This window comes from Tyto alba, unplaced genomic scaffold (assembly GCF_018691265.1).
Source record: "Tyto alba isolate M040663 unplaced genomic scaffold, T.alba_DEE_v4.0 Super-Scaffold_1000006, whole genome shotgun sequence".
Classification (NCBI taxonomy): Eukaryota; Metazoa; Chordata; class Aves; order Strigiformes; family Tytonidae; genus Tyto; species Tyto alba.
This window is the reverse complement of record NW_024881272.1, coordinates 6,774,221-6,786,609: the sequence shown is the minus strand read 5'-3', so window position 1 is coordinate 6,786,609 and position 12,389 is coordinate 6,774,221. Positions and strand designations below refer to the sequence as shown.

General features: G+C 50.4%; 1 protein-coding gene across 3 annotated transcripts in view; it reads right to left on the bottom strand.

Annotated features, from left to right (window-relative positions):
- The window catches only part of PBX1 (PBX homeobox 1), a 131,802-nt gene extending 121,758 nt beyond the window's left edge, over positions 1 to 10,044 (bottom strand). For 2 of the 3 annotated variants that reach the window (XM_032998588.2, XM_042806558.1), the window contains exons 1-2: positions 8,998 to 9,481; positions 6,212 to 6,285 (exon numbers count right to left, since the gene is read on the bottom strand). In XM_032998588.2, coding sequence (XP_032854479.2) covers positions 6,212 to 6,285; positions 8,998 to 9,188 — 265 coding nt within the window. In that variant the 5' untranslated portion in view covers positions 9,189 to 9,481. Of the gene's footprint in view, positions 1 to 6,211; positions 6,286 to 8,997; positions 9,482 to 9,912 lie in introns of those variants that run through there. The other variant, XM_042806565.1, reaches the window with a different exon arrangement.
- Positions 10,045 to 12,389: the final 2,345 nt, after the last annotated feature.

The following is a 12,389-nucleotide window of genomic DNA, read 5'->3' as shown; positions in this document are numbered from 1 at the left end:
TTCCCTTAAGAACTGCTGCATGCAGTAATTTCCTTGTGACAGGGTAGGGGGGGAAAGCCATGATGAAATTGTCTCAGAGTTTCTCTGTGTTTTGTTTACAGCCGCTGCCCTCAAACCCAGGGCCGGCACGCAGCACGCAAGCCGGCTAACAGGAATAAATCTAGCATTTGACATCGTTTAGAAAAGCTCTGCTCGCAGACAGTCAGCACTTAGAGGGGGAAATCCCTTTGTAGGTCTCAAATAAGGGAACTTGAACCATTTTTCCCCTGGAGAAATTTAGGCCTGAAAGATCTTCCAAGTTACTCGTTTGGAGCTACAAGGACCGATAACAAGATCTTTTTCCCCGGATTCAGCCACAACACTCTGCTCCCAAGACCATGCAGAGGTGAGAGGAGATGGACTGGAGAGAGACCCGTGGCAATGGGGAAGACACCTAACACTCACATAAGAGGATGCTCTGGTTAGCTGTTATTTATGCACACATCTGGTTAATACAGATATTTTTCCAACATGCATTAATTGAACACGAAGATTCCTTCTCCTCTGCGCCTTCTCCAGTGCTGTCAGCAGGCAGCATCCAAAGAGCAGGCTGCTGGCACAGCACCTTCCCAGCACCCTCCTTCCCCAAACACACACACCCAACAGCCACTGCTACCCAAAACCTGGGGGGCTGGTACAAGAAAAGGCTGGGAGACTTGGGAACGTGGGATCAAAGGCAGTAGGACAATCTCATCCATCCCCCAGGAGCAAACAGATGGGGCAGGCAGCAATGAGACCCAGCACACCCTTCAAGAGCATCCTCCCGGTCTGCTACAAACACGGCAAAGTTTACTCGGTATCAGGCACCCACAAAAAAAACAAGCCTTGAAGCAAAACCAAACAGGTTTGCTCCTGCACTCCCCAAATTGTGGGGAGCCCCTCAGGAGCGGTAACGCTGTGCCGGAGCCGGGCCTGGTTTCTCCACTTTGCTGGCAGGGCCGAGGGGGAGGAGGTGGGAGGAAGAGCCCGCTGGCAGCCCCGTGCTTCCCACCTCCTCCCCTGGAGGATTGCAGGAGGCCAGTTTTGATTAAACTAATTAAGCCTGCTCCGTTCAAAGAGCTCCAGCCACATGTTACCAGGGGAGAGGAAGAAAATACAAAATTAAAAAGGAAGAAGAGGAATCTCCCTGCAAGCACACTCCTCCAAAGCTATCCATCCCGGGCAGATCCCTGATGGACAATGCCACGCTGGAAGAAGAAAGCCCAGAAAAAGGATTTGCTGCAGTGACACAGGTCCAACCCTGAGGATCCTGCTCCTTCCAGCCACCAGAACCTACTGGGACACATCCCCCTTCCCATCAGGGTGACTGGTTTCCACCCCCTCCCAGCCAGTCCCCAGAGGTGGCCACTCCTCTTGCAGTAATCCAGCCCTCCACCAAGCCCAGGTCTCCCAGATGCTGCCTTCCCTCCCAAACCATCCCTATCTTCCAGCCCCTTGCACGTTCCCTTCCCTCCTCTCCCTTGAAGACATCAGATTTCTGGAAACAATTTAGCTGTGAGCCACAAAGAGGCTTCCTTGGGCAGTGCTGTCTGCTGGAGGCCCTGCTCTCCCAAAATGTTTCGCATCCCCCCCCCCCCGGGGCAGCCACACCAGGGACCCCGCAGACCCTGCCCCTATTGGGAGCCTGCACAGCTGGGAGAGAGAAGCATCACTTTTGCCTTAAAAGCTTTTCAACTGGAGTAATAAAAAAAACAAAAAAAAAAAAAGTAATAAATATCAAAGGAAAGGCTTCCTCCCCTTCAAAGGGCGGGAGGGAGAGCAGCCGAGTGAGGGCTGGACCGGCCAAAAGCAGAGTGGGGACCCTGATCCTCTGGGGCTGGAGTGAGAGCACTTTCATTATGAGCTTTTGCAGAAGCAGAATGAAGCCTTAGGTGCAAGAACTGCCTTGAAATTCAATTTGGGGTGTTTAACTCTCCCCCTGCACCTTTGGAAACCTCGGCGGAAATGCAGCATAAGGAGGGCAGGGTTTGAAATCCTAGAGAAGGGCTGGGGAGGGGCGGAGGGAAGGAAAGCAAGCTGCCCCATCCTGCTCGGCAAAAAAACTTAATCCGAGGGGCCTTGGGCTTGCCAGCCTACCCCAGGGCTTACAGCTCTACCCTGCACCCCAAAAACACCCATGCTGTAGGCATTGCAGTGTCCCTCTTCTCCCTGCACTGCTCTTAGTGGGGCTTTAGTTGGGGGGGAAAGAGAAGGGAGGGAAGAAGAAAGAAAGAAACCCCGTATCGTAATTGCTATATTAAAGAGAAATAGCAGGCAAGAATAATAAGAGAGGTGTCAGAAGTGAAATACAGTAACAGACATTAAAAAAAAAAAAAAAAAAAAGACTACAGTTCTGCAATGGGGGTGTTAATTGAACACAGAGCTGGAGAGAACAAAGGGGTGTTAAGGAAGAAAAGAAGGGGGAAAAAAATCCTACCTCCTCCAAAGATCTGATTTGAGTTAAGTTTGGTGAAGATAATGCAAAGGGAAAGGTAGCTAAGAGGCACCTTATATAGCTATTATGTTCTAAAATTAAAAAAAAAAAAAGAAAAAAACAAACCCATTATTCAACAACAGTTGCACAGCTAATCAGTGCTGTCTATAAATATTCCACTTTGTAAATTCCCCCCGTCGGTGGTATGTACATTTTTCTTTTAAACCTGAATTCCTTCAACACAGAAGGGCAAGGGGGGTAGGAAAATGGAAGTCAGGGGATTTCAAATACAAAGTCAGGGTCTTTTTAAGAACTAAAATTTGCCTGATGCCCTCACCTCCCCCAAAAGAGCGGAGAAAGTGAAACGATGGGAAAAGCTCTTAAGGAGGAGGAATCAGATTAAATGGTCATATATCCTGCGCTCAGCCTCTCCCCGACGGTCCCTGCCGAACGAGATGGGAGTTGGGAAAGGCTCACAGCTGAAATAGATGCTGCTGCATTTTGACAGCAGATATTTTCCAGTTTGCCATCCAAGGACCCCACGTCTGTGTACGCCTTGCTTGATTCTTCTGCTTAGCTATTCTGCTCATGCAGAGAACAGCTTTAAAAAAAAAAAAAAAAAAACATACCAAGAGAGAGGGAAAAAAAAAAAAAAAACAAGGGGAAAAAAAAAAGCCATAAAGACAGAGCTCCTAGCCCTGCTTTCAAAGTTTTTATAAATCAGCAATGCAATTTCCGATTTCAATCCCTATTGACAGAGAAATCAATTGTATTTAGGACAACAATGCCTCCCATTTCCATAATTATTATTCCAAAAAGCCAGCCAGCCATTTGAAGGCAGTCCTGCCCCTTCCCTCGCAACAAAGCGACCAACAGCAAGTGAAAACACACCAAATGAACAACTTATACGTATATTTAAGCGGCAATTTTTCCCCCCTCCCCACATTGCTCTCGCTCAGATCAAACCTCTCAACTTTTCTACTTTTAAACAGCCATCACCCCAAAAGCAGCAATCTCCAGGTTGCAGACAAAAGACACTGAGCTTTTTTAAAAAAAAAAAAAAAAAAAAAGTGTTTATAAATGCTTTAAAATAACTGAAGAGCCCAAGTGCAAAAGGAAACTCTTTGGCCAATACAGACGACCTCTTTTTCTCAGAACTTTATGGACACTTTGGGTTTGCTCAAGACAACGTTAACACTATGAAATATTAGCCATAATGTTGCGAGAGACGGTGGTAAAGTCTCCGTAAGGCTCTGGAGTCACTTAAATCAGGCAGCGGGGTAACTGAACGCACATTTCTGCACATCATAACGCCGGGGGGAAGATGTACGCACGCACTTTCAAACACCCACCAGTGACCACAAACAATCACCAGGATTTCAAACGCGACACATGCAAAAATCTGGGAAGCAAAATGGAAAGCGGGAAGAGAGAAGTTGGATCAACTTTCACACCGCTGCCCACAAGGAAGGAGTAAGCAACCAGAAGCTGGCAGTACCCTCAGCCCCAGAAAAAACAAGGCTAACTTCCTCCTAGCGTTGGGCCCACAAAGCAATAATTTAAAAAAAAAAATAAAAATAAAACAAAACCATCTGGCCATTTGCTTCCTTACAAAGTGTGACTTTTGGGGACACAGATGGGGGAGAGGGGAGGAGGTCTTTGAATTTGCGAAGTAAAATAATTCACCGTAAACATATCCGAGGGTAGATAAACAATGCTCCAAAAGCCATCTCGATTCAACCTCTTCCGAGACCTCTATACAGCAGCCCCATAGCCAAGTAACCCAGGCACAAAAGCAACAACTAGAATTTAAAAAAAAATGTAAGAGCCCCAGTTCACATCTGAATATCCTTTATTTCCAGTAGCATGCTTCGCCCTATACCATCTCTGTTGATTTTCCTTAGCAGACAGGAATTATCCCACCCAGTCGCTGCGGGTATGTACAGCTCCCCACCTCTCCCCAGCTCACCAGGACCCCACAGCATCCCCGAGGTCACCTGGATTTCCCACCAGGTTTGGTCCTAGCAGACTCCCCATTCCCTAACTTTGCAACCGCACCGATAGCAAAGCCGAGCTGGGATTCATCAGTTGCCCTGCCAAAAAGTACCCCTGCACGGGCAACACACGCAGCATCAAACACACGTGGAGAAAAGGCAGACAAACATTTTCTTTGGCTCACACAAAACACAAGGAGAAAGAGGGAAGAGGGAAAGGAACTTGGTGGCTCCTTTTTTTGAGGTGGCATGCAGGGAAATGCTATATAACCCCTAAAATTTATCTCTAGGCAGACTCCCGCACATCGTACGAACCCCACGAAGGTTCCCATACCGAACCCACTGCTTGATACTATGGAAAACCCCAAAAGGAAGGGCTCCTCGGGAAGGTCAGACCCAGCCATGCAGCCGTGAGGACTCCAGAGAGCCGAATGCCATCGGTAGGTGCTTTGTCTGGGCTACACGCTGCACAAACAATGTTTAACAAAGGGGCCCCTTAGTCATTTTATATATATTGCAAGAGTCAAGTAATTGTATTTTCAATCAACTGCTCACGCTAGAAGATTTTATATATATTTAAGAAAGGAATAAAAAAAAAAAAAAAAAAAAAAGACCCAGATTCAGGTTTCTGAAAGCTGTTCCCCTTTTATGTGTAACTATCAATGTATATCAACTGGGTGTGCAATCATATTTATTGTCACTTTCATTCATGTCATGCCCTTGCTTATATGGTTTAGATATGAATTATTGACTGTTACAGTCCTTGTTGTAAAAGGGGAGGGGGGGGAGAGAAGTCAAGTACTTTTCAGCGTGCTAAAACAAGGCAGCTAGATCAGCATGGAAGAGCCTGCTGATCAACTCTGGTCGGCTCAGAAAGCCAACAGCAGAGACGAACCCCACCCCCCATCAAATTTCCATCATTCCCCCCATTTTTTTAATTAAAAAAAAAAAAAAGATTCCAACAAATACATAAATAAGTGGCGCATGTTGCTAAATGTCCTTCCCTGAGCATCTGTTGTTTAAGATCACCCTTGATTGATGACTGCTATTTTTTAATTGTTGCTTTTAAAATTTAAATGCCCCCCTGGGATGTGTTATAAGTGTGTTAGTACATGGTAGGAGGTCTGGAAAGTGGGAAACGGCAGAACCAACGCTCTCATGCCATTAGCTTCTTTAGAAGCCTGAGAACACCCCATGCCATAAAACAACAGTACCCTAAAGTAACTAACAATCTAATATATTGCTTTCACTAAAGGCAACTGACAACTCGCTCTTACATGAGCTAGCCTGGATGATTGGCAGACAAGAGCATTTTAACCCTTTCTTTTAAAAAAAAAAAAAAGTAAGAAACCTTTATGTTTACCTGAATAGTGATAGTAGTAAAACCGCACAATTTCATTTTGTTGGGTTATTCCCCCCCACTCTGTACTCATTTTTTTTTTTTTTTAAACAGTGTCATGTCTTAAAGAAGAAACTATAACAAGAGAGAAATTTCAAAGGTTCTGATTTTTTTTTTTCTTCTCCCTAGAAAAAGCAATAAATAAAAAGGGGCTATACAATAGAAATTAAACCACGGTATTTTCCCTTCCAGACACAAACTGCATCATGCAAGTCCACTGCCATAAGCATTAAATACCGGCAAGTTATCTCTCCCCACCAAAATACTGCTATATGGGAAGGTGGGGGGGCCCACAAACTTGGTGGAATAAAACCCTCAAAGAGCAAAACCGAAAATAATACAGAACCAACAGCATTGATTTCCTACCTGTCTTTTCTTTGATTTCACACAAGACATTAAAAAGGGCTGGCTTCATCCTGTGGCAGTTTAAAGCGTGTTTCCTGGAGAGAAAAGGAAAGAGGAGAGGGTGAGATTAGGATGTCACCACGAGGAACAACTTCCCGAATCCACGCCGGCTGGCGTGTGCGTGCCGGGGGCAAGGGGGACCCGTCTGAGCCCCCTCGGCCCTGCCTCCATCCCTGCTAGGACTTGAGCACCAGCGCTGCAAACAGCCACCTACCCAACGCAGAGGAGATGAATTACGCCAATTTAGGAATGGCTCGAAAATCGCCTTTGCCACCGCGCGGCTCCCACCGCCGGCGCGAGCCAGGCGATGCACCCAGCCGAAGCCAGCAGCTTTTGGGAGCCAAGCTCCCTTCGACTGTCTTATTCAAAACACAGAGAGCGCACTGGGCTCTCCTCATCCCCCCACCTCCAATATTAAACCCATGTGCTTTATTAGGCTTGCCCTGCAAGGCAGAAGGGAAAATAACACACACACACACACACCCGCTCCCACCACTTGCCCCAGCGCTGGAAACATTCTCTGCTTAGAGCTGTCAATTCGGGGAATTTCAGCGCCCAACTTGGAGTGCAGACACACACGCACACGTCTGGAGAGAGAAAGGCATTCCTCTGCCTCCATGCTACTTACATCCAGCTTATTTGCAGGTGTTAAAATTTAATTCTTTACAATTGGGACAGTAAACACATTTAAAAACACAGCCAGCTGCTGCTGGGAAGGGGAGGGTGTGCTGTTCAACGCCTTTCTTTTCGGCTGCTGTTATTTCAGAGCTGACCGTTCTCCTGTGGGTTTTGAGGAGAAAGTTGGGGGATGATTTTAATCAGCTGGTTTTAAAACCCACCACGTGCCCCCTGAGGTAAAGAAACAGTATGATTTTATTTTTTCTCTTCAGCCATACGATCATTTAGCCAAGGGTTTAGTTGTATAAAGGGCTGTTGCTATCAGGCACCGGTTACGGGATTTCTGTTTACCAACCGAAATTACACACGAAAGACGATGTGAACATCTGGCAAACATTCACAGTACTTACCCCACCACCCACAACATGTTAAAAAAGATTTATATATCTGATGAAGTCTCTCAAAGGTATATACCCTTGCAGAACCACAGCGTCCCCTTATCAGCACACCCAGATGGGCGCAGACATTTGGGTATACACAAATCACGTACATATGCTGCAGGGGCCCTCTTACAAATAATAGTGGCACTTCGCATCTTCCCAAAACTTCATTTTGAAATAAATAAATAAATGAGGCAGCAAAACAACCGTGCAATAGCAGGATGTATGGAGGAAATGCAAAGCCAAACATCACTGATAAACACGGTCTGTTTGGCAGCTCAGCATTAAAAATACTAATAATTAAAAAAAAAAAAAAAGTACTGTGAGGAAAAAGCTAAAATAGTCCAGCAAGGTAAACCCATAAAGCCTTCTCCTAGCTCCGTTCTGCTTTGGTTTTATTGATTTGATTAACTACACTAAATTATCCAGGCAGGAACACACACAATCCCTGCAACTTTCCAAAAGAAGATCCCCCCACTGCCCCAGATCTGGCCGGGGAGAAAGTGCATGGTTTCCTCCTTCTCAACCTAACAGCTACTATGCCCCTGCAAGAACATAAGAAAATTAGTAAAATCAGCCCAGCAATGAGCCTTTTTGATAAGTAGGAGCTTTATACAAGCTGGGGAGGCGGGGAGGATGTAAACTGAGGTTTGGGGGGTACTTTCATCTTTCTGGAAGTTCTTACTAAGCGAGTTTTGGGGCTGTGCAGAACGTTTTTCCAGGAACAATGTATTCTAGCAATCTGCTCCAGCTCAGGGCATGAATGCCAGGGGGAAGGACACCACACCTAGCAGCTCTGCAGCCCACAAGAAATTCCAAGTGTACCCCAGGCAATTAAGAGCAACTTTTTTTTTTTTTGAATTCTTTCAGCTGTGCCTTCAATTTGTGAATGATTTATTTTTTTTTTCCCCCCTCCCCTAACTTTTGCTAGTGCCTTTGAAGGTGCGTATTAGGTTTGCACTCCTTGAAGCCGGGGGCAATTCGGTTACCGGCTTCTACAGCGTTTTTTTTTTTTTTTTTTCTTTTTTAAATACCTCTGCAATTAAGGGGATAAAAAAAAAAAAGGAAAGCTTCTATGTGCGTCCTCCGAGCGTAAAAAACACGGCCTTAAGAATAACACCACTACAGGGGCCTAAACAAGAACATTATTAACGCCCTTAAAAAAAAAAAAAAAAAAAAAAAATGGAGCAGCACTTTGTGCCTCTTTCGGAGGAGCCTAAAGCAGAGCCCCCCGCACGCCCAGCCTGCTCCAACAACCATCCCCCTTCGGAATTAACCTCCCCACCCCAAAAAGGCTGGGAAAAGCCAGGCCGGCTCCCCGGCCGAGCCCGAGTTTGGGACCCTCGGTGGGGAAGGGGCCGAGGAGAGACGAGCTTGGGGTTGGGAGGGGAAGCGCTGCGACCCTCAGAAATCTCCAAAGAAGTTAGGAGGAGGAGAAAAAAAAAAAAAAAAAGGGGGGGGGGGGATATTAACCCGTCCCTTTTATTTTTTCCGTTTCCCCCCCCCCCCGCAAATTTCTTAGGAGCCCCGTCCCCGCGCGATGCGCCCCGCGGCCGGACAACAAAGGCCGAGCCGGGGCGCGGGGGAAAGTTCCCCGGCACCTGCCCCCCCCCCCCAATAAATAAATAAATAAAATAAATTAAAAACAAAAACAAAACACCCCCCCCCTCCCCCCCTCGCCGCTCTCACCTGGCCTGCGCTTCGTCCAAACTCTGGTCCGTGATGGTCATGATCTGCTGTAAGATGTCTCCGATGTCCTGCTTCCTGCCTGCCTCCCCCTCCGCCCCGCCTGGTCCATCCTGCATGTGCTGGGACAGGCCCGGGTGCCCCGGCATCCCCACCCCGCTGTGCGTGTGCATCAGCCGCGGCTGGTCATCCATCGCCGGCCGCCGGCCCCTGCCCTGGCTGCCGGGAGCGGCGCGGCTGGGCTGGCCGCCTGGCTCCTCGCTTTCTTTTCTTGCTCGCTTTCTTCTTCTTCTTTCCTCTCCCCCCCCCCTTCTTCTCCTTCTCCTCCTCCTCCTCCTCCTCCTCCTCCCCAGCCTCTTCCTCTTCGCTTTTTATTTATCCTTCACGCTGGCGCCCGGCTCCGCGGCGGGGAGGAAGAGGAGGAGGAGGAGGGAAAAATTAAAAAAAAAAAAAAAAAAAAAAAAAAAAAAGAGGGGGAAAAAAAAAAAAAAAAGAGAGATAGAGAAAAGAAAGGGGGAAAAAATCCCTTTGGCTGCTGGAGGAGGAGGGAGGGAGGAGGGAGGGAGGGAAGGAGGGAAGGAGGAGGGAGGGAGGGGGGGGGGTTCCGGGGAAGGGAGGGGAAACGGCGGCGACTCCAAAAGCAGGGCAGCTGAGCCCCGCGCCCGGGGAGGCGGCGGGCGGGCCGGCGGGGGTGGGGGCCGGCGGGGCAGCGGCTGCGCCCGGGGAGGCGGCGGCGGCACCGGCAGCAACGGCCGCAGCGGGGCGGAGCGGGGCGGCCGCCCGCGATGGCAGCGCCGGGGCCCCCCGCGCTCCGTCGGGGAGGGGAGGGGGGGGGGGTGGAACGGAGGGATTCCAAACTTTCCCCCCCGCCACCAAACCACCCTCCGGCAGCGTTCGGGGCTGGCTGGCGGCCCGCACCGCTCCGCCGCCGGCGGCAGCGGCGGCAGCAGCAGCAGCAGCGGGGGCCGCCCGCCCTCCGCCGGGCCTGCGCGCACCGCTCCCGGCCCTCGCCGCCTGCTTTTGTTCGGCTCCGGACTCCTCAAACTGGCACGAAGGAGCCCGGGGAGGGCGGGGGGGGGGGGGGGAGCGGCGGGGCGGGGGGGGGGGGGGGGGAGGAAGGGGCAGCGGCACCTCCCCGCCCCCCCCCCCCCCCCCCCGGCCCTATTGGCGGCGGCGGCGGGAAGGCCGGCCCCCGCGGGCCGCCCCGCCTCCTCCGCGGCCGCCCGTCAATCTCCGGGTTCAGAGGTGGGCCGGGGGCCGCGCCCCGCCCGCGCCTTAAAGCGGCCTCGGCCGCCGCCGCCGGCGGGGCGGGGAATGGGGGCGGCCCGTGGGGGTGCCCCCCACTCACCCACCCACTCGCCCTCACCGCGCCTTCCGCCTCCCCTCAGCCCTCCATCCCGGCTCTGACTCCCCACGCTGCCCCCACACAAGCTCCGGCTGGGAGCAGGGTGCCCCCTCCCCGGTACCTCCCACACACACCCACCCCCCCCCCCCAGATTGATCCTCCTCACCTCAGCCGCTGGTGTCTCCTCACGGTGCCATTTCTCTCCTTCCTCCTCACCCACCCAGGCGGTCCCGTGAGTGGGTACTTGCCCCATGCCTGCCCGAGGAAGGGCAGGGAAAGCTTCCAGAGGTCCCAAGGCCGCCAGGACTGCCCTTCAGACCTGCGTGTCGCCACGCTCTGGAGAGGGGGGAGGACTGCCCCAGCTCCTTCCTGCATCTCAGGCTGTCCTGTGGCCAAAAAGACCTCTGTAGGCATGGCCTGGTGAGCAGGGGCGGCCCCGGGAGTGGGCTTGCCTGCAAATTTGTATTTCAAAAAGAATAAATAAAACACAGTGACAACGATACAAGACCTCCTCGCGTGGGAGATGATTTCTTCAGAATGCCCCCTTCTCAGATCTGAGGGTTGCCAGCTCCAGGCGCCTCATAACACAAGGGAAGACGGGCCCAGCCCCAGTCCCCGACCTCAGCACAGGTTGGGGAAAGGACCATCAAGGTGATCACAAAGAGAAAAAAAAAAAAAAATACAGGGCAATTGTTTTGCTTCCACTCATCCTTTTTAATGAAACACTTTCCAGTGTTTTAAGCAAAACATGACTTTTCATTTTGAAATTTTCTTTCGAACCATTAAAATGTTTTAAAGTGGTTGAAGGCGAAGTGAGATGTTTTGATTTTTGTCGCTATGAAATGTTTCACTCCACACATTCTTTGTGTTGCCTGATTTGCAAAAATTTTTCAAAGGTTTCTGCTTTCTCGCCCAAGACATATCTGTACATTTTTTACTTTTTTGAAAAGGCGAAAAAGGAGGAGGCAGAAAAATATCCTTTATCTCCATGGCTCCACAGGAAACGGAACTTTATCCAAGAAACAAGAAGCCAAGGGACTCCCCTCCAGAGGTCCAAACTTTCAGACACTTAGTCATCCCTTCACGCACTTGCTCACGCACCGAGTCTAGACATAGGCTGTCTCAGACTCTGGCAGGGACTCTCCCATCCCCAGAGGTCAGCCCAGGGTCTTTTGGGTTTGATTCTGAGTGGCTCCCGGGAGAGGCCAGAGCAGCAGAGCTGAACGCGCACAGGGGAACGGGGAGCGGCGGCTGCGGGGAGACAGACGGGGACACTGGGGACCACGGGACGTGGTGGCCTGCTGACCCCGCAGACGCTTGTATTGCACGTCCTCCCCCTGTTTCCCGAGTCACGACGTGATGCCTCAGCACATCAGGTAGACACGAGAGACGGGGAGCCAGAAGACCCTTGGGGGAGCCGGCATGGGTAGGGTACAAGGCACACGTAGGGGCGAGGCGAGTTTTCTGTGGGGTCGGTGAGCCTCAGGCAGCCCCACGGCATCTCACAGGGAGAGGGGCAGAGTGATCCGAGCTGCTCCGAGAGAGGCATCCCAGCACCGGTCCTTGGAGGAGCCATCGAGCCAACTCAGAAATGGCCAGGACTCTGCCTCTGCCGTCTGCTGGAGTCTGTAAAATCCTTCCTGTCAGAGATAACTAATCCTGGGGCCTTTACAACGCCTCTCTTGAAAAGCACATTTCATTCCTCCGTCTCCTCCTGCCTTCCAAGTGCATGAGATTGCAATAGGTATTACTGAAAATATTCCCCGTGGGAGCTGACACTGGACTCCCTTAAAACCCAAACACTATCACCCCTCCTTCCCCAAGACACAAGCGAGCGCTATGCTCTATTATCTCTACACCCACTAAATCTTTCTGAAATAAAGAATAAACATTTCCACCACACATAGTGTAAGTGTATGTGCCAAGCTACATCGCTTCCTCTCCTCTGTGGTTGTTATAAAGTGGTTTTGTTTCAATGGTGAAGCGGATGGACAGATTCCAAGTCTGGCGTCCCCACTCCCTCCAAGTACGTCTAAAGCTATCTTTGGTT